Raw genomic sequence first — 22,500 nt, 5'->3', positions numbered from 1 at the left:
CTGGTGTGGTCTTTTTCCTGTAAAACAAAGGAAAGTACATTTCATTATATTCAGACATTTATTATTTTATCAACTGTAGATAAATGTCTATATTTATGAATATTTAAAGTGGCAATTCAACCGCGCAATTTTTTTTACCATAGGATTGAAGCAGGGGGTTTCCGAATCTAATCCGCATGGATTTAAGCTCTGGGAACTCCCTGCTTTCGGAGATACAGACCTCCATAGGGGGTGCCGGTAGCCGCTCCGCTCAGATACCAAGGTTCATGTAATGGCGGAAGTTTCAAAGCTCCGTGCCCTGCGGGCAAATAGGAAGCTGTGACGTCATCAGGCTCCGCTTCCTATTGGCCCACGTGACGCGGGACCTTTAAACTTGGGCCGAGATACCGGCACCCCCTTTGGAGGTCTGTATCTCAGGAAGCAGGGAGTACCCGGAGCTGAAGTTAATGAGGTTCAGCTCCGGAGACCCCCAGCTTCAATCCTATAATTGAAAAATAAGAACATAATAAATGGCTTTGATTGCTCCTTTAAATGGAGATGACTTGTGTATGTCTATTTTCAGGTTGTTTTTATACTTGTAGTAAAACTGATGTCTAAATGTTTTAAGTTACCAAGAGCCTGATAGAGTGTTTTCATGGGCATAACTGGCATTCTTTAACCAGCGAGTGAAACTTAAGGCTAGTGCCAAGCCCAAACACATCTGGTTGATTCCAGGCCACAAATAGCAAAGGAATGCCTTTCACACCTTCGATAGCTGCCATGCTTAAAGTTTCATTCAAAAATAGACCTGACACTAAATGCTTGTCAGCATGATGCCATGGGATAAAACTGAAAAACATGATGCAACAGGGAGACACACCGACACGGACACTGAAAAAGCCCTTTTTATGCATGCTACAATCCTAATGCTTGGCAGAGCTGGTTATGGGGCCTCTTAAGAGCCCTAAATGACAATATATTAGGGTCACCTATAATTCTACTAACACATGCCATGCAGGAGTAGCATACAAAACATTGTTTGGCAAAGCTGTGCATGCAACTCGAGCATTTATTGACATTGTGTTTCATTAAGTTAAAAAAGGAGCAAACTATCCTAACTTCTATTTTATTTTACTGGCTTGGATCCGGGCGGTTACCCAGAGCTGGACGGCACTATTTGCAGCTCCAGGTACTGGCCGGTTTCTGAGATACTTACTGGTGAAGTTACCGGTATTACTTCCTGATTCTTAAAGGGTATTTAAATGGCCATCCAATAGGAAGCCAGAACCGATGATGTTGCAGCTTCCTATTGGCCCAAGATTTGGTAGCTCTTTTGTTTCTCCTGAGGGAGTTTTACATTCGGAAACTTCACAAACAAGTATCTCGGGAACTGGGGGGTCCCCAGACTTTAAAATAGTAGCATTTGGCCCCCAATTTCCCCCTTATTAAAAAATGGGGGCAAAAAAAAAAAAAACAAGTAGAAGAACTATTCTTTTAAATAGTTTGGAGTATTTAATGATGGCATCGTTAAAAAAAAAATAGTTCTGATGAAAAAGAAGAATAAATAAGTAATCTGAACTGGAGTGTTTCACATTGGGATAAACAATTCCATCCTTGCTTAAATCCATGACTGCCAATGATACTTGTGATCAACATGTTCACTGGTTAGGGAAGAGTATAGAGGGTGACAAATTCGTGTTTTCATTATTATGCCTGAATATCCCTGCAAGTGATCTCTGAATGCATGTCTTTTTCACATAAATGAATACAAGTGCATTCATGTGAAAGGATATCTACGTACTTATAATAGTGCATACAAAGGTGCTAACCCCGTAACTGCTTCATATTTAACATTGTAATGAGAGAAGCAAATCTAGGCTTTAAATTGTTTACATTTTTATGAATCGGCCTCAAAGTGAGCAAAAAGAATGTGAAATGCCAGCCGTGCCTGATTTGTTACTAGAGGCTATGTGAAAATGCACCTGCTGTGTCAGCAGTGAAACAGAAATTGCGGGGACGAGGAATGAAAACATATTGCATTAAAGAAAAAACCATTGTCAGATGTGACAAGAAAAACTTTGTATTCAATAAGTCATATTCATACTGTATTTTTAAAAGCAAAAATGTTGGAGTTGTTTGCAAAAGGGGAGGCATACGTAAAGACATTCATACCTGTATGTTCATATTTATGTCTCAGAAGGGAACTGCTTTTCTGGAATGTCTTATCACATAAGTCACATGCATACATGCCACTTTCTGTCTTTTTAATCTTCTTGCGGGACAGGCAGGAGTCAGAATCTGTCATATCATCAAGACCTGACATGTAATCTGGTGTTCCATCAAGCATTTCACCCTGTGATATAATAAATCAGTTTACTTCACTAAGCAATAATGCTTTATCAAATGTTGATGTGCTATAGAACGAATGAAAAGCCTTGTGGAATCATTAAAAAAATATTTTTTTTTATTCCAATTTTAATGTATTCATTTAATCAGACAAAAAAACCACTGTTTTAATAAGTCTGTTTTTTTCCCCATTCTTTCACTCCCTAAAAAATCTTGTAATTGAATTTTATGATCAGAGGCAAGATGTTATTATGCAATACATTTAAGCTTATGTCTGCTGACAAAAGGCCTTAAGCGTTATATTTCATTTTGTAATTTAAAATGGAGAATATTTTATCAATGCTCTATCTATGTCCACATGCCTTCAGCATTAAGCAACAATGAAAGTGGATCACTAAATGATTGTATATATTTATACTTATTTTATTATGAACCAAAGAAGAAGAAAAAAACTTTCTACAGAAACATACATTTGCAATTTGTATCACTAGTTTTTCGCTAATTAATAGAAAAGGAGATTAGATCGGTGTAGGTAATATTATCATGCTATCTTAAAATTTGCTTCTGCCTTATCTTATTCTCTCCTTTCTTATGCTGGAGTATAGCACTAGTTTGTGTGTATATTTTTTATGTGACCTGTTGTGGTGTTTTGTTTGTATCACCACTATATATCTGAATGTGTTTAGCAGGTGAGTTTGCGAAATTATGCATTTAAAGCAGCTATACAGGTTTCATTTATTTTTGTTTTGCTTTTTTATTAGTATTGAAGCATGGGGTCTCCGCAGCTGACCTGTGTTAATTTCAGCTACAGGGACCCCCTGCTTCCAAAGATACTTACCTCCGTACCGGTGCCAGTATTACTGAAGCCAGGAAAATATGTGCCTAACGAAATTATTTATTTATTTATAAAATGTTTTACCAGGAAATAATACATTGAGGGTATGTCCTGGGCACAGAGTTATGATTACAATACATGGTTTCAGTAAATGAACAGGGTTATACATTATATTTAAAGACATTTCATGAATAGTTAAAGATAATATGGCGGCGTTTAAAAGTCACGCCGGTAATAGGAAGCCGTGACATCATCTGTTGAGACTTCCTATTGGCCTGCGTGACCGGGACATTTAAACTGCACAAAGATACCAGCACCCCTACCGAGGTAAGTACTATATATCTGCAAGTAGGTGGTCCCCGGAGCTGTTCAGCTACGGAGACCCCCTGCTTTAACCCTGTAATAATGTTTTTTAATAAAACCTGTATTCCTGCTTTAATTAGATAATGGGGTAGCTTATAGGACATCACCATTGATGTTGTTAATTTTTTAACGCAATTTGTGTGGATTTACTATTTGATGTAATAAATTGTTTGTACAGGTTCTCTCCTAAGTGCTCCAGTGAGGCTCCTTTTGTTTGCGTTGGCGTATTATATTTTGGCTGGGTAGCACCTCCTTGAAATCCTTACTATTGTTTTTCCTTCCATGTCGTGTACCCATCTTATTTGTACTACTGCAGCGGTGCTTTCTACCTCTTATTAAGAAAGGAAGGTAGTAGATAGAAACTTGGAAGTAAATGTAATTTTATGATGGATACTGTTTATTGAAATGGCCAATTGTCTTCGTGGTTCAAAGCTTAAAATGTGTCTACTAAGATTCTAAAATATAATGTTTGATTCTTTTTTTTGCATTATGTGATTTCGTTTTTACGTAATTGTCTTTTTGATAGATTACCTGAAATCCTTGTTTCCGCTGGTATTTTCTTCTCTGCTGCATTTCAGTAAAAGTAGCTGCTCCAGTTGGGTAGGTATAGGCCATGTGTGGTAGGAAGCTCATCTGATCGAGTCCTGGGTAATGTCGTAGTCCAGGAATGCTCGTCTGTACTGGAGGCATAAAAGTGGCTGGTGGAAAAGCGCTATGTGGTGGAAGCGCCGTATAGAAAGGTTTGGCACTAAATGGATTCATACCAAATAGTGGGGTAGTGCTTTTGTCCATATTATTAGAATGACACATTTCCTTCTTAATGTACGTTAAATTCAGTGGCTCATCTACATGTACAGATGATAAAGAAATACTGTTATGGTCAATAGCGATGTTATTGGGCTTGATTTTGTTCTTTGCTGCAATAATACTTTTGGATTCCTTCATTTCTTTTGGTACAGATAAGTCCAAAGGCTCAGCTTGAAGCTCCTCTGAAGAGAAACTATTTGGAGTGTAAGAACTACTATGGGAGTTTTTAGAAGATGTGGAAGAAAGATTTAAAGGAGATGGGGTATTGCTCCTGGAGTGGTCCAATTTGTCAACAATGTGTTTAATACTAGTGAAATGACTAGATTTTGTTAGCCTGAGAGGTGTATCACAATGAGATATCCGGTTATGGAGTTCTGCTATAGATGGTGAAGTAATAGAGTCCACAGGCTTCATTGGAGATCTGGCTGATAGAAAGTCTTTAGTGGGAGTGTGATTGGTGGCAGCCAGAGCCACCTCAGCACTGGTCCTTTCCAGAGATGGTGACCTGGAAATTGCATATTGGTAGAATTTTCTTTGTTCAAACCATTCCTTCACAAATTCCTGAGGAAGGCCAACAGCTATGGAAATTTTCAGTAGTTCATCAGAGTTGGGCTCCATGTTCATAGCATAATATGCTTTCAGTACAGACATGTGGTCCCTGTATGGGTTGATGGGGCTAGTCATTCCTTTCTCAGAAAGTACAGATGACAACAGGAGTGCTTGTTTCTCAGCAAACACTACTTGTTTATTGAAAATCAGATTTTCATTAGGCTGAAGAACTGCTTTAATTTCTTCATTCATCTTACATAAGTATCTTTCATGTTGATGCAAAGGAATGGGACCAGGAAAACTTTCCTTACAAAACTGGCAAGAAAACGGAGTGGATATATGATGGTTCTCTAACATCTTGTCTTCACTTACTAGATCTATCAAAGTACGTAATTTCTCTTTCTTAATATTACTGAACTGCCTCCTTGAATCCGTTGTCAAGCTCTGCAAACAAGCTTTGGCTTCATTAACCTTCTCTAATGTATAGTCAATAATACTTTTAGTGGCACCATTATGACTTACTACTGGAAGACCCACTGGTGGAATACCAGGGGAAGTAACTCCTTGTTCCTCTGCTTGAGATCCAGCTTCCTTCATATGATAGCCCTTGAGCTTTGTAATTTCTTCACCTTTGAATTCCATTTTCTGTCTAGAAACAGTGTTATCTACAATTTCTAGAACCTTCTGCACCTCACTTAAGTTACTGTTTATGGCTGGATACCCAAATTGCGATTCCATCCCTACACCTAAGTGCTGCATTGGACTTTGAGCCGAGGAGTGAATTCCCAATGGGCTGGTTCCTCCAAGTCCACCATTCATGAATGGATTAGGCCCATTAAATCCATGTGAGGCTGCCATAAGAAGTTTATAATCATTGTAATCTAGTGATTCAGTTTTGATCTTCAGTAAGCCCGACTGCTCAGACATACCAAGTGGTTTACCATTCTCCAGCTTGTGCCGCAGTTGCGTTATGGCTGAATTAGTGGGTGAGGAAGATACAGAGTTAGGAGAAGACCCTGTCTTCATGTTATTTCTCATCCTGCCATTTACAGATATTAGGCCGATACATTTCTTGCTGCTAATGTGTGAACTATAGGAGCCAGAATGGGAAAAGCGTTTCTTGCAGTTTGGACACTCATACGGTTTTTCACCTAGAATGAAAGAAAATGGGGCTGTTATGTTTAATTTGTTTAAAGTGGCTTTCAAGCATGCAAACAAATATGTAACAGTTAACTGCTATTGTGTAAGTTCGGATTTAGTCCACTGCAATATTTTCCTATTTTTTTTATCACTAAAAATCTATTATAAGTATAATTTGTTTGATTCACTATGCTGTGATAGCTATTTTCAATCATTACATAAACAATCACAAGTACAGCCTCTAATAATTAAACATGGTTGAAGGAGCGGCTCAGTGAGTAACGACACTGACTCTATCACTCAGTTTGAAGTGGGGGAAACTGGTTCAATTCCTGGTGTTGGCTCCTTATGACCTTGGGCAAGTTACTTAATCTCCCTGTGCCTCAGGCACCAAAAACATAGATTGTAAGCTCTACGGGGCAGGGACTGTGTCTGCAAAATTCTCTGTTATGTGCTACATAAAACTAGCCGTGCTATACAAGAACAAACCATTATTATGATGGCTAGCTATAATACTTTAGTAAAACAGTCATTTAAAGTAAAATAGCTTACATTTAAAAAAATCAGTGTTAAGAATAAATATTAGTATAACATGAAGATAACGATCTTCCAAAACTGAATTGACATATATCTCAAAAGTTTAAACATACTGCAAAGAGAAAAGTTGTATTTTGTAATAGCCACAGCCTGACCAATAAAACATACCGCATTAGCTTTCTACTGGTAATGGCATGTTACTGAACGATAAATAAATAGCTGAACAAATCAATTAGTTCTGAAGTGTGATTGCTTTATATGTCACGTGAAAAAAACACAGAAGAAAATGGACATATGTGAAAAATACTTGAGTTTTAGGAGTAAGGGAGTTGTCTATAATCGAGATATCTCCATGCCAAAAAGTTTGAGAAATTAGGGTGTACCTACAAAACATCACACTATCGTACACCTCTTTGGGCGCACTGCTTAAAAAAAATATCCCTAGAGATGTCGCCTTGTTTATTTCAGCCAAACAATATGTTTCATAATATAAATATTAAAGCCGATAACTATAGTGGTGTTTTCATAATGTACCTCACACAAGGGTGACTGGCATGACAAATCCAATGAGGACGAGTCAGACACACATTTTATAATATAACTTTGTTTCCCACTGAAGACAGCAACAGAACTGTGCAAACGAAATAATCTTTGAAACTCAGCTAATTAAACAAAATGCAAATGAGAAGACCAGCACCTCCGATACTCACCGCTGTGAATTCGCAGGTGCTCCTTCAGATGGTGTTTGTATTTGAAGGCTTTGCCACACTCTGTGCATTTGAACTTGCGATTGCCGGCTCCTTGGGTCAACATTTGGTGCTGTGTGAAAAAAGAAACGTACATGAATGTTACGTACTTGCAGTATGATAAATGTACAAATTGGGACCCTTAATGTATGTCATTCAATTGTACAAAATTAAATCCAGGCATATAATAATAATAAATCAAGCATTAATATCAATGGAAATACACGGGGCAATTGATTCACGTCTCCATACATTTCACTTGCATATACAATCATGGTGTTTATTATGAATGTTTGGTTTAAAACGCTAGGTACGGCCGATATATTTCTAAAGATCATCTGTAGAATCAAATTAAAAAATCATTACATGTCCTTAAATGAGAGACGTATTCTAAATGTGTATATTTACACGAAATAGACACGGTCACGCAGTTAAACATGCTTGCATTTTATGGTGGTATGCAACACAGGATTTTTAAAATATAACATCCCAATTTAGTGTGGTTAACCACTTCAGTGCTGAAGGGCTTGGAAGAAACTGAGGTATACAGATCTTTTCAGTGTTGTGGTAAGGAGTTACATTGAAAGTTTGCTACCCGAACAGGTTTAAAGCATTGCAAATGTATATGAATTCTGCCAGAAAATGTTAAAATAATAGGGTTTAGATCAGAGTTTTTCAACCGGGGTTCCTAGGAACTTTGAGTTCCGCAGGCATCCCCAAAGGTCATTTGAAAATTGTACATAATACAGAAGAATTTACAATGTTTCTGATCTTAGACGCACTATTTGAGAGGGTTGGGGTTCCTTACAATGCATCTGACCTCAGACATGCTATTAGAGAGGGTTGGGGTTCCTTACAATGCATCTGATCTCAGATGCACTATTAAAGATGGGTTGGGGTTCCTTACAATGCATCTGACCTCAGACGCGCTATTAGAGAGGGTTTGGGTTCCTAACAATGCATCTGATCTCAGAGACGCTACTACAGAGGGTTGGGGTTCCTTACAATGCATCTGATCTAGATGCACTATTAGAGAGGGTTGGGGTTCCTTACAATGCATCTGACCCCATATGCGCTATTAGAGAGGGTTGGGGTTCCTTACAATGCATCTGATCTCAGAGACGCTATTAGAGAGGGTTGGGGTACTGCAGAATTTCACAATATAAATTATAGGGTTCCTTAACCAAAAAAAAGGTTAAAAACCCCTGGTAGAGGTTCAAGGTATGTCAGCTAGCTTCAAGCAGCAATGACACAAAAGCGTTACAAAAAAGACAGCACAGAAGCAGTATGACAACTGCTCTGGTGTGCTGAATCTTCCCACATTCCTAGTGAGACAGATGGTGTTACATAGGACACAGGGAGGTTTGTTCAAACAGCAGCAACCTTCAAAGATCAAGCAGAGCCCAGCCCGCCGAGCACCATTGAGGGACCAGTGCTCATATGTTGCCGAGTTGCATAAACAAACAGCAACAGCTGCTTTGTCTCCCCCCACGGCCCTCGGAGGACTACTATAAACTTTAGTTGTGCCACTGTTAATATGATACAATCATTTTAATTTACTAATTGTAAATGTCATGAGCAAATGAGGGGACTTTTCAACAGCAAAGCTACCATTCATAATGCGCCAATACAATCACACTAACATGTGAAATTTAAGGTGGCTTGATTAGATCCACATCTAAATCTGATTACATTGATAGCAACGCTGTGAAGCAAAAACAGCATTATATAACAATACAGGCACAGTGACTTATTGGGCACAACGTTTACACTATAATTACAAGATATTCTTTTGTTTCATTTCAGACTTGATTGTTCGCTGTCTATAGTAAAAGAAGGCCATTTGATCCACTCTAGTTTAACCATGAACTTTTGCATACGTTTATTTAGTAACACTTGTGCTTAAGGGAAACTAACGTTTGCTGACATTAAGGCTTTTGCTGAATCAGCAAAGGAGTCAAAACGCGTTCAAAATCATTTCTGTCTCATGTATTAAAGGAGCAGGCCTTCCTAGCAAGAACAACATACTTATCAATGTAATCAGTGTCCTTAGAAGATGGAAGTAAAGTTACGTTTTAACATATTTGTTTCTGGAATGTTTTCATTTTGTTTAGTTCCTATGAAATGTATTCTTATCAGATAATTAGTGTGCTACTCTCTTAACTGATTAGCTCATAATTGCATTGTTATTACATTACAGGCGATGAGCAAACGAAAAACAATAGGGCAATTTACCTGTGGACACAAAAAGCTTTTATCACAGAACGGATTACGTAAAACCATTGTAAAATAGTATCTAGATACCAAGGAAACAATTAAAGCAATATAATATATATAATATTATAATATATATATATATATATATATATATATATATATAAACAGGACAGGCACTCTGAGATCCAAAGGTGAAATGAATTCCTCAATGTTTCAGCTCACCAATGGAGCCTTTATCAAGAGCACCTGTGCTCTTGATAAAGACTCCATTGGAAGCCGAAGCGTTGAGGAATACATTTCACCTGTGGCTCTTGGAGTGCCTGTCCTGTTTTCTCATATCAGATGTGCTGCCTTGCTTGGACAGTCTGCACCATAGACACCCCCTTTAGCTACACATATGTAATTTCCTTATCTTCTGGACTCTGTGTGTATATATATATATATATATATATATATATGTCTTTTTTTTTTTTTTTTTTTATGTGCCTATCATGTATATTTAACCAATATAAAATCAAGCACATCAAGCAGTTCTCATGGGAAAAACAGAACCAAAGATTGTGGCCAACACCCAAATGCAATCATGTAAAAAAATGTTCAGGTCCCCTTATGCAGAGTTCAAGTAGATTAAAGGAGTAAAAAATATTCCATACCGCTGTACTTACGAATCATGTGTTTTATTCGTGTACAATCAGAGAGGACACACAACGTGTCAGGTCCATCCCTGGACCATTCATCACCTGACAAAAGGTCCAGGGATGGACCTGACACGTTGTGTGTCCTCTCTGATTGTACACAAATAAAACACATGATTCGTAAGTACAGCGGTATGGAATATTTTTTACTCCTTTAATCTACTTGAACTCTGCATAAGGGGACCTGAACATTTTTTTTACATGAATGTGTATTTAAGCCACTGCCATATTAATCATATACTTGATTGTGACATTTTCTTGAAATTTCCACTTTTGAACGAATATCAATTGAAGCACTTTTTTAACTGGGACTATTAAAATGGCCGCCTTTTTTGATTTTTTAAATCTGCTTCATGAATCAGCCTCAATCACTGCAAGTTTTAGAATGGCTGTTTCATTTTTTTTTCTTGGTTCGGTATATTCCGATAACCAGCCAACCACGTGTCAATTCTGTGATAGTCATTTTTGTGCATTTATATTTTTGCCTCAATGTGCAAAAATAGAAATGATATGTTAAATTATTAAACAACTTGTTGTTATATGGCTGGGTGTGTTCAGGTCCAATACAAGTTTCAAAGTGGAACACCATTTTCAGACAAAAGTACAGTTCTATATGTTCCAAATATATATGTAAGGCTACTGTTTATGAATATAAAATGATGAATATGTACCATATATCTAGAAGTATGATATGTACCATAATATATATAATTAAGCTTATCTTACATTGACTTGATAGTCATCCTTGAGAAAAAATGCAAAGCAAAACTGAAAATGTGAATGAAAATTGCAGTAATATTTTACAACACAGTAATTAAAATGCCAGCGTTTCATTCACCTTTTGAGCAACATAAAAAAAAATTAAACTAAAGTGAAGTTAAAGTGCAAGTAAAATTTCTAAATTATAAATTAACACACTCATTCGATCGTGAACATAAGACTATTAAATCATATTAGAAGAGACCATCAAAAAATCATTTAGACCTCAATTAAGGCTATTACCATTAAAAGATCTGCATCTTCAAAATGCCATGAAAAATTAATAATGATTGCCAATCAAAGCAATATAGTTTCTCTAAGGGGTTATTATAGAAAGAAATCACTTAAAACCAGCCCCACCTGATCTCTCCCTGGCTTGTGCGTCACCATATGCCGCTCAAGCTGGGTGCGGTAAGCAAACGTGTAGCTGCAAAGAGGGCAGGAAAAGTTCTCCTCGTTCTTCTCATGGCGGTATTTGATGTGCTCCTTCAGTGATGTCAAGCGCTTGTAGCCCCGGTCGCAATAGGGACAGGTCAGCAGTTGCGCAAAAGCATCTGGAGTTCCAGGTGGCAGGTCTGTAGCCCAGAGACAAGAGAAAGAGAAGCAGGCCAAAAGGTCAGCAAATCAATGGCAGCTAATAGGCTTACTGCCCGGGATGGTATGACAGGAATCACTGCAATCTGCTACACTGGAGTATCATCATCTCAGACTGGCCTCAGCACACTTCATTCCCCTTACACGCCCAGGAAAAACTTGTATGAATCATTTCATACTGTGATAGAAAATTAATTAAGGACCTTACTCCTGCCCTTTTCATACTTACATCTTAAGAAGGTACAAACGAACATGGTTTTGTAAGTGAGCTACAATTAGATCATTTTCTTATGATTTAATCTCCGTCCATTTTCTGGCATACAACTGCATTTTATTCACAAATTGAAATGGGCAGGGTAGCCCGTTCTACTCATCATGTGTACAAGCTGACGCAAAGCCAAGGTTCTTTTTATTATTATTTTCACACAGAATTAGTTAGAATACTTGGTCGTTTTTGATTTCAGAAGGGGCTAACTTCAATTCATCGGCACATCATAATGTACAGCCATTCTTATCCTTCAAGTGTAGTGAAAAATGTATGGAACTTGCAAAGAGAACTGTACAAGCTTATTGAATAGTCTGCTCATGAAATTCCATGCCTCTGCAGCTGTTCTTGAAATTTTAAGGTAAACACCCAAGCACATAGTGCATTTATAATTGCAACAGCTGCAAGGGGTCCTTATAGTATCTAAAAATGAATCATAGCATTACCATTCTCCTCTTGGCCATTAGCCTCCGGTGTGCCTAGACGGCATAGTTCTTCAGGGGCTTCTGGGTAAATAATGGCTGTGTCACTGCGCTGTAAGTACTCTGCTATGCTGACTCCATGGCTATCTCCTTCATCCATCTTTCTTTTGGCAAAATATTCCTCATAATCTGACGTGCAATTTGCATTCTTCACTGCAGGTTATGAAAAAATAGAAAGTTTGGAAAAGTTCATTGTTAGATCCAAGCAAACTGAAAATTCAGTTGCGCTGCAAAAAACATGTGATGGGCAGGGTTGCCACCTTCTACTGAACAGTTACCGAACAGTGTACATTTTTTTAATCTTACTTGGTGCGGAGTGGTGCGGCAGCATCTCCCGGCATCCTCCTGCAATTCCCCCTCCAACTGCGGTGATCATGGCTGCGCAGGGTCAAATGACGCCACGTTGCCATGGTAATGGGATGCTACGTGACATCATGACGCTACACTGCAGTTGGAGGGGGAATTGGAGGGGGAATTGCAGGAGAATTCCGGAGACGCCGCCGCACCCCGCTGCCAACCGGAGATTCACAGGCTAAACCCGTAGCCCGGAGGTAAGTGCCCAAAACCCAATGTCTCCGGGTCAAACCCGGATAGGTGGCAACCCTGGTGATGGAATGCAATCAACTGAAATCGGGACTTACCGAGCAACACAGATATTGTGATGTAAATGGGGATTACATTACACTTTTGTTTTTTGTGGGATCAAGGAAGTGGCAGATGTTACTAGTGCTGAGAAAACTTGATGCTTAGCTGAAGCGTACTCACTAACAGTCAAGTAGGGCACACTTGTGTAAATAAACAAAAGTGATGTTTAACAAAGATGTCCTCTAGAGATGGTATTCGGTGACCTGAAGTGAAGGAGTGAGTTGTTAACTTTGCTTAAAACCTCTGACCCCTACCCAATCCTTAATAGCTAAGAAGTGGACTCTTAACTTGACAATATTGGTTAATTGCTAGTTGAACAAACAATCTAACTGGAGTGTTATCAAAACACTATTTTGTAGACCTCTGTGTGCCTCTTGTGGTTACTCGTGGCCCATCAGCGATTACTGTATAAAGCCTCTCAATATTTCATGCTATCTAAATAATAAGCAAATTGTGTGTGTTAACTTTGAATGAATACTTATCTCACTGTGATTTAGAAATACGCAAATATTCTTCTTCTGCGGAATATACTTTTCAGTAACTATTCCATTTCAGAATATAAAAAGGGCATAGGATTAGTGATTTTCACACTCACAGTTTTTCTTTCTCTTTCTCTTTATCTACCTTATCAGAAATAATCAGATTCCTTAGGGGAGGAAGTGAATGTTCGCGACATTCCCGTTTTTTCTTCTTTTTCGTTTCATATGTAAAGCAGGTGACAATGTATAATTCTACATTCTTACCTAAACTGGCAATCGTTTGGAGCTCCTGTTATAAATCTGTCAAAATCCTGATTGTGTGCCTAACTTTGTGCTGCATTCTGTGAAATGCTGCAGCTAATATGTCACATTGTATAAGTGTAACACATTATTGTTACAGCTTTCAGAGTAATAGACAGTCTGCTGTTTGGAACACAGCATCAAATCTGTTTGAGATACTTTGTTGCCAAAGAGCAGAGCTCAAAAAGGGGTGTCAGAGCCTGTTTCAAAAGAGGAAGTCGATATGACTTTCTAAATGAACAGTACATTCAAAAAATCATTAAAAATGGCATTCGGAGTACAAAATAAAGCAGACTGTATTATCTAATATATAAAATGCAAACTTTGCCCGCTGTGCCCTCATTCCTGCTCTCCCCACCTGCTCGCGACCCCCTCCTTACCTTGTCTTCAGCGTCAAATGACACCGCAGGGTCATGTGACATCACGTTGCCATGGCAACGCACCGTCACGTGACCCCCACGGCGTCATTTGTTGCCACGTTGACATGGTGACGCGTCGATGAAGACAAGGTAAGGGATGTTGCAGGGGCCTCACGCGATCCCCCAGCATTTAATTTAAATGCCTTGGGGAAGAGTGCGGGGCCTCTGCAACCGCCGCGCCCCCTCTTGAAAATCTTCCCCAGTTTGTGCACCCCTGGTCTAATACTACAGAACTGATTTTTTTTTTTAAACATAGGATTTTGCAAGTCAATACTTTAAAACAGCAATCCCATTCTACTCGTTAATTTTTTTCCACACAGATTTCTTTCCAAAATTAGAAATATGCTATTTTTAGCTCCGTGAATGCTTATTTTTAGTTCATAAGAGACTTAACAATTTAGTTGCCAGTGTTTCCTCTCTGATTCATAAAATAAAAATGGCCACCAAATCCTGCAGATCCCGCAGACCAACAGGAAGCTGCAACGGATGATGTTGCGTCTTATTATTGGTTGACTGCAGTCGCCATCTTTGAGAATCCAGGAAGTGAACCAACAACTAAAACTGTAAGCATCTTGGAAATCGAGAGGGGGCGGGGGGGGGGGGGGGGGTTGGTGGTCCCCAAGCTAAAAATAGCTCGGTTCAACTCAAGTCTGAATTCTGTAAAAACATCAGTGTAGAAAATTGGCAATAATTAAACTAATATAGGTTATTATTTAATTACGAATATGATTACATCTTTTTTTTTAAGACCCTTGTATATGTTACCGAAACGAATGTCAATTAGAAGAAGCTTGGGGATATAGTGGAATAAATGCAGCACTTAGAAATGACAGTCTATTGTAAAACAATATAAAATGCTGCTATTACCTGTACCGTTGTTTATAGTGGTTGGAAGAGTGGCTTCGGGCCCCAAAGTGTCATACGCCTCCTTCATTTCATCTGCAAAGAAATAACAGAAAGGGTGTACATGGAAACGTGATCTCCGGGGCTTTAAAAGCACTTTAACACACAACTCAAAATCTAATCTAAATGTTTATGTTTTTGGCAATGGGGGTTAGGCGGTGAGGCACTTTTCTCACAGTGAAAGGGTTAAGGATTTATTCTAGCTTAGATATGAAAAATGTAAAGGTATTCATTGTATAGCATTTTAAATGTTTGTTTCATAATTTATCATATGCTGCAGTAATTTGATTACATTTGTATTTCTTTGAAAATGCATAATGGTTGCCATATTTTAATGTAATTTATTGAATTGAATAATGCTGGATGATTTGACAGTGAAGTGTATGATTACTCAGAGCAAGAACAGACAATTTCTAAAGGAACACATTTTTTTGAATCAGCTAAGTGGGACCAATTCTTTATTCCATCAATACTCCTTTTGGAGTCTAAGAGATTATTTAGGGTTATGACATTTTCTAAAGGCCTTTTGTGCTTTGCATATTTGGGTGGAATAGGATTCATACTGAAATGAGTTTTATTAAGTGTTTAGAAGAAGGTGTTAGGTTAATTTGACCTGCAGTCAAGTGGATTCATCAAGCTTGTCACAACTTGCGTTTCTTCCATGCACAGCACTGCAAGCCTCATGTTAGTGACACCTCGTAATGATCCTTACAGTAAATGTAAGCCTCATTAAAATAACGCAGAGAAGAATATCAAGGTGACAATTTATGACACGTTTTGATAGAATGGTACCTGTAAAAAATCTGCACATATATTATTTGAGCGTATTTGTTAATATAATGAAATGACAGTTGATGCACTCAGAAATATAATTCACACACATACTGCAATGACATAGAAAAATATAAACAGCGACTCTGGACAATGAAACTATTTCTATGGCACTCCGTTTGTTGCGATGCCAGTTTTGTGGAGTGAAGTAAGTCTGGGGTTCTGCACCTTCTAAAAGTATCCAAGTGTTGAATGGGTGAGTGATCCAGTGAATTAATGGCTGTTTAGAAGGAAGCACACCTTGAAGTAGGGGTGGCCAACTCCAGTCATCAAGGGCTACCATCCGGCCAGGTATTAGGGATATCCCTGCTTCTGCACAGGTGGCTCAATCAGTAGCCACTGATTGATCCTCCTGTGCTGAAGCATGGATATCCTTAAAACCTGACCTGTTGGTGGCACTTCACATCTTAACAAGAGCGAGGAAAGTGGAATTGAATGAATGTCAAAATACCTCGGTCGGAAGCTACAGATGAATGCAGAAAAATGACGAAAATGTTTCTGCATTATTACCTCGCATAATGACAATATATCTACATTATTGTCCTGTTACTGATTGGCAATTTTACTTCTGTTCGGTTCAATTCAGCCAGCTTTACTTTGGCTCTGTCCAGTTTTATTTAGTGTCCATTATTAATTTGAGCACAAATTCAAATAAGCCCTTTAGTGCTAGGCTGAAGCAGCACGTTGGACACTAGGAACCAGTCTTGCTTGGCGGCAATAGATGGTTAGATTTGTTTTTCATTGTAATAAGCTTAACAGCTGACAGAAAAGCAGAAATGCAGAGAAACTGTAAGAATCTTAAGAGTCTGCATAAATCTCTCTGCAGACAAATTCAAAACATCTCACCCACTCTCTTCTGCTATTGTCATGCCTTAGACGAATAACAGGTTCTAATGGCAGAATGCTAACCAAATCTAAAGTGAAAACTGACTAAATACCCTGCTTTGCCGCCATTATGCATTATTAATAAAATGTTGAATTGTTTATATAACTGTAACAATATTTTTACCGTATGAACACGCGTTGCAAATATTTTTGCCTCTGATATTTGTGGGTTAACAATACATATCTTAATGACAATATGTCAAGTCTATTTTATAATACGGAGAATGAAAATCCTTCCGTCTCGTATGTGAAGATACTCCATATGCTGGAGATCCCAAGTCTAGCCTAATGCCTTTGAGAGAAAGTGTTCACGTGGATATCGTACATTAAAATAATAGCATCTCCATATGGAGCAATAAAGTGCTGTCAGCTGATAATTAAGTAATTTAAAGGGGCAGTCCCATTTATAATGTATAAACATTTTTACATAGCATTACCCATGTCATTTTCTATTATGATCCCTTATATATTATAAAATTATAATATTTTCTGGGATTCATAAAAATGGACGCAATTGTGAATATTCTGAAAACTGCTCAGATCGCTAAATGTTCTTTGGTCACATAGGCATAAGCCTGTATATAGCTGTATGTACAGCACGTTCCATGGTTTTTATTATTGGCCTGTTAAAATGTGGGCTTTCTTGCGTGAACAGGAAAAGCCCTAAAATAGATTGTAGATCAGCGGTGCGCAAACTGGGTGAAGCGACCCCCAGGGGGGGCATGACATTTTATTGGGAGGGGCGGACGGTTGCAGAGTTCTGCGCTCTCCCCCCAGGCATTTAAATGAAATGCCGGGGGACCGTGCGAGGCCTCTGCAACCTCTACTTACTGAGGTTCAGCCGGCTCCAGGACGCGTTACCATGGCGCGTTAGCATGACGCCGCGGGGTCATGTGACGTCACGGTTGCCACGGTAATGTGACGTCAAATGATGCCGCGGGTCACGTGACGTTAAATGCTGACCCCGCGGTGTCACGAGGTAAAGAGGGGGGACGCACCAAGGGGAGAGCTGGCACGGTTGGGCGCAACAAAAAAAGTTTGCGTGCCCCTGTTGTAGATTATGATTTTTTTTTTTACAAGTAATGGAAACGTGTTAAAATACCTTTAATTCATCCAGTGCTCTAGTAAGCAGCAATAGAAGGGTTAAAGTGTCTCTGTTTATGATATATTTCTTTTTATCAATCTCTGCAAGAAATTAGATCAAGGTATTTCCGAGAAGGTCGTCACTCAGAATAAATATAGCTATTGTATGTCGTTCTTCCTTGCTCATCTCATGTGATTTCTTGTAGTTAGGAGTCACAAGATTTCCATCTGAGGGCACATACACCCAAGCCACTGAGGAAAACAATTTGCAGCATTTTTTTTTTTTTTGCATAATACTGGTAATTTTCAAGATTTCTGCACTTCCTTCCTCGATGTTATTTACACGAAACGAAGAAGAGAAGTTAAGGCGTCTGGTTAATTCCCACTAAGAAAGTCTTCATGACAAGCTTTTTTTCCCTGTGTACTGTACCAGTTACTCTGTACAGTTATGCAGCTGTGTGCATAAACTCCATTTGTTAGGTACAATTTGTTTTCTTTTTTTTTGTACAAATTGTTTTTGCGTTACTTTTTTTCACCCTGATCACATTTTTCATTGGGAAAACTTTCATTTCTACGAGATCTTGCAGTGGGTGTAATTGTCTTTTAAAATCTGTTTTTTAACCTCTGCCATGATCACTACTACTCTGCGGGTGTATTCTTCCCTACAAGGAATAACAAATTAGCTGATAACTAAGGAAATATACATTGTATCTTTTATACCATATTTTAATGTACTTGTCTCAGTTACTTTTTTTTGCTTTAATTAAGCTACGTATCTAGGAATGTACCTTAAGACAGGGGTGCGCAAACTCCCCCCGCCCCCCCCCCATGTCTGCACCCTCCCTTGTCTGCTCGCGCCCCCCTCCTTACCATGTCTCTGTAGTCAAACGACGCCGCGGGGGCATGTGATGTCACGTTGCCATGGCCACACGTCGCCGGAGACAGGGTAAGTAGCGGTTGCAGAGGCCTCACGCGATCCCCCGGCATTTAATTTAAATGCCTTGGGGATGTGTGCGGGACCTCTGCAAACGTCGCGCCCCCCCGCCCCCTGAAAAATATCACAACCCCTCGTTTGCACACCCCTGCCTTAAGATGGGGAAATTTTTTTTTATAAATTAAAGGTGACACTGTGTGCTCATTTGCATGTCATTTCCCAGAATACCAGGCTGCAGTGGAAGCACTGTATGCTAATAGATAACGGGAAAAGCAGGCCTGCAGACCTGTCTGAGACATGTGAATGTGCTCACAAGTTGTATTTCTATTTGTAAAAAATGGTAGTGATTTTGTTACATGTCTGAGAGCTTTCACTTTGTTGCCTAGGTTTACCAGGGGGCTTCTCCAAAAAATATTGGACACACAAGCACACATCCATCCCACCTCTTTCCATGCTGTTTCCTTCTTTCCTTGGCCGCACCCCCAGCCTCCTGACACCTCCTCCTGATTGGCTGCATTACCCAACAGCAGCCAATCAGGATGGAAGAAGCTGCCCTATCAACAGCCTTGCTTTTCCCCTGCTCTGAGGAATCCCGCGGTCCGCCAAGCCGGTCAGGTCACTATGTCCAGCGAGGTAATACCGGACACATACATGTTCAGTATTACCTCTAATTTTTTTATTGGACAGTGTGTCCAAATATAGGAACGTCTGGTTCAGTACTGGACACCTGGCAACTTGTGTGTTGCCAAGTGAGACTGCAGTGCCACTAACAGAACCACTTTACCTAAGTAAATAGTTCCCCTGTTAGGTTCTTGAATTGCAAGCGGGTCTGAGAGATGAAGATCAGGGGAATTTAGTGCCTCTGGTCATGTGACCATCAACCGCAACAATGCCCCGGATGGCGGAAGCCATGGTGGAGGGAGCCCCACTTGTTTAGATCGGATTGGCCGCTCCATTTGAGTGGTCAGCCTGATCTGCCACAAGTAAACGAGTGCCCATGATGTACCTGGTAGGGTCCATGTAGGGTTGCCAGGTGTCCGGTATTAAACCGGACAGGCCGGTATTTGGTTCCCTTGTCCGGTAAAATATGAGAGATAATACCGGACATGGGATAGAGCAGGGCTGCTGCTGCTAGGGGGCTGGGCCGCTTCTGATTGGTTGCTGCTGTGTAATTCAGCCAATCAGGAGGTGGCAGGAGCCTGGGGGGTGGCCAAAGAGCGGAGGAAAAGCATGCAGCAGAGAGGTGAGGCTGTGTCTGTGTGTGTGTCAGTGTGTGTGTGTGTCTCAGTGTCCTGCCTGTGTGTGTGTCTCAGTGTCCTGCCTGTGTGTGTGTCTCAGTGTCCTGCCTGTGTGTGTGTGTCTCAGTGTCCTGTCTGTGTGTCTCAGAGTGTGAGTGTATGTGTGTGTCTGTCTTTCTGTCTGTGTCCTGTGTCCTGCCTGTATGTGTGTGAGTGTGAATGTCTCAGTGTGTGTATCTCAGTGTGTGTGTATGTCTGTGTGTGTCTCAGTGTGTGTGTGTATATGTCTCAGTGTGTGTGTATATGTCTCAGTGTGTGTGTGTGTGTGTGTGTGTGTGTGTGTGTGTGTGTGTGTGTGTGTGTGTGTGTGTGTGTGTGTGTGTGTGTGTGTGTGTGTGTGGTGACTGATGACAGTACATACAGTACTGGCAACTTTGTTTAATTGCTCACTCACCCTCACTTTTCTTTTATTATACTAACAGTTTTCCCATTTTCAAGATCTATTAAAAATAACCACCATTGTAAATTCTCAGAAAGGCTCCATAACTCAGCTCCCATAACAGCAGCATTGCAATCTCTGCAGCACTCTAACTTACTGATCATCCCCAAGAAGGCAGAGCAGGTTTCTTATCCAATGGCATGATTTAATATGCAATTCAAAGCTGGATTTTGAAGTCTAAATTTGAAAGCTACTGTACTGATAATGACAGGGAGGGGGGTGGGGTGAGAGGATGAAGGGATGGGGGGTAACAGGATGAAGGCAGGGGGTATGATAGGATGGGGGTATGAAAGAGGATGAAGGGAGGGGGTGAGAGGACAATGGGGGGTGAGAGGACAAGGGGGGAGAGAGAGAGAGGATGAGGAGGGGTGCAACAATCTTGGAATTTGTTTGAGGAGCATTAAGATTAGTATTGCTCGCCATGTACAGTATGACTGCAGGTCAGTTATTTATAAACGATCTGACCATTATGTCATTTGTTCTAAATTTCACTCCAAGCATTCACCAATTTGCATCAATTTGCACTATTCCATATTCTATTTCCTAAAACAATCCTCGGAAGGGCGCTTCCTCCCAAAACTCCTCCCCAGATTTTTTATGAAATAGAATATAAATTGGTGCAAATTGGTGAATACTTGGAGTGAAATTTAGAAAAAATTACGTAACGGTCAGGTCATTTATAAATAACATTCTTCCCCACCAACGATTCTCGAGTGCGTCGCACCTTTCACCATTGTGTCCAGTATTTTTGGACAAGCCACCTGGCAACCCTAGGTGAGAGGGAGAATGAATGAAGTTGCAACAATCTTGGAAGTAGTGGGAGAGAAGCATTAAGATCCGTATAGCTCGCCCTGTATGACTTGCTCGTCTGTGATTTATAAATCATGTGACCGTTATGTCTTTTGTTTCTAAATTTCACTAAAAAATGCTGGGAAGCCTCAACCCCCAAACCTCTCCCAGAATGTTTTACGAAATAGAATATGAAATGGTGCAAATTGGTGCAAACGTGGAGTGAGATTTAGAAAAAATTACGTAACAGTCTGAGAATTTATAAATAACATACCTCCCACCGAATTTTCTAGAGCGCCGCATTTTTCACCAGTGTGTCCAGTATTTTTTCAGAAGCCGCCTGGCGACCCTAGGTCCATGCTGTACCAGGTCAAAAGGACACACTTAAGCAGGAGTGACCAACTCCAGTCCTCAAGGGCCACCACCAGGTCAGGCTTTCAGCATATCTCTGCTTCAGCACAGGTGGCTCAATCAGTGGCTCAGTCGGACAGGACCTGACCACCCCCTGCTCTACAGCTTAAAGACGCAGATCTCCTTACTTGCCACATATTTTTTGTTGATTTCATTAACCTACCAACATTGCACTTTAAAATGCCTCCAATTTCACCTCCGAAAATAATAGCGGGGATCGTGTTTCCTTACAGTTTTTGTGACCTCTAATGAGAAATGAACAGACAAGAACAAGCCCATATATTTCAAGTGATACCAAGTTCTGCGCCGTTGGAGTGACAGTACCTCTGGCGTTTGGTCATCGACCGACCCTTCTCCGCCGCTTCTCCAATAAAGTAAGTTCATATAAGGAGTTTTAGTGGTTAGGGTGTTAAGGACAGGGGTTTTAGGGTAAGGGGTTAAGGTTTTTAGGGTAGGGGTAGCATTAGTATTAGGGGTTAAGACTCTGGGTTTTTAGGATAAGGGGTAAGGTTAGGGGCTAAACATAACAGCGGCCTGCGGAGAGATGTCCCGGCGGCAAGTCGAGCGGCGACTAAATGCCGGTGAGGCAAAACGGCCACGACCAAATGTCCTAGACTACTATGTAGCTGCCATCAAGGTCAGGTCAATGGGTAGCTTTGCTGCTACCTTACCAAAGAATTCAAACAAAACCCTGGTAATTAAAGGGTGCAGGTTCCCTTTAATCAAATCCCCAAAGTAAGCAATCTTCGTCAATGCTCAGGCCTGGATGC

General features: G+C 40.0%; 1 protein-coding gene across 9 annotated transcripts in view; it reads right to left on the bottom strand.

The window, feature by feature from the left end:
* Positions 1-22,500, bottom strand: part of ZEB2 (zinc finger E-box binding homeobox 2) — a 115,759-nt gene that overhangs the window by 2,029 nt on the left and 91,230 nt on the right. For 8 of the 9 annotated variants that reach the window (XM_075609442.1, XM_075609439.1, XM_075609446.1 and 5 more), the window contains 7 exons: positions 15,025-15,096; positions 12,279-12,467; positions 11,334-11,548; positions 7,267-7,375; positions 4,055-6,030; positions 2,152-2,332; positions 1-17 (listed from right to left, as the gene is read on the bottom strand). The exon at positions 1-17 is cut by the window's left edge and continues 2,029 nt beyond it. In XM_075609442.1, coding sequence (XP_075465557.1) covers positions 1-17; positions 2,152-2,332; positions 4,055-6,030; positions 7,267-7,375; positions 11,334-11,548; positions 12,279-12,467; positions 15,025-15,096 — 2,759 coding nt within the window. The remainder of the gene's footprint in view (positions 18-2,151; positions 2,333-4,054; positions 6,031-7,266; positions 7,376-11,333; positions 11,549-12,278; positions 12,468-15,024; positions 15,097-22,500) is intronic. The other variant, XM_075609447.1, reaches the window with a different exon arrangement.

Source organism: Ascaphus truei, chromosome 7 (genome assembly GCF_040206685.1).
Source record: "Ascaphus truei isolate aAscTru1 chromosome 7, aAscTru1.hap1, whole genome shotgun sequence".
In the NCBI taxonomy this organism is placed as follows: Eukaryota; Metazoa; Chordata; class Amphibia; order Anura; family Ascaphidae; genus Ascaphus; species Ascaphus truei.
The sequence above is the reverse complement of the archived record's forward strand: the minus strand, read 5'-3'. Positions and strand labels throughout refer to the sequence as shown.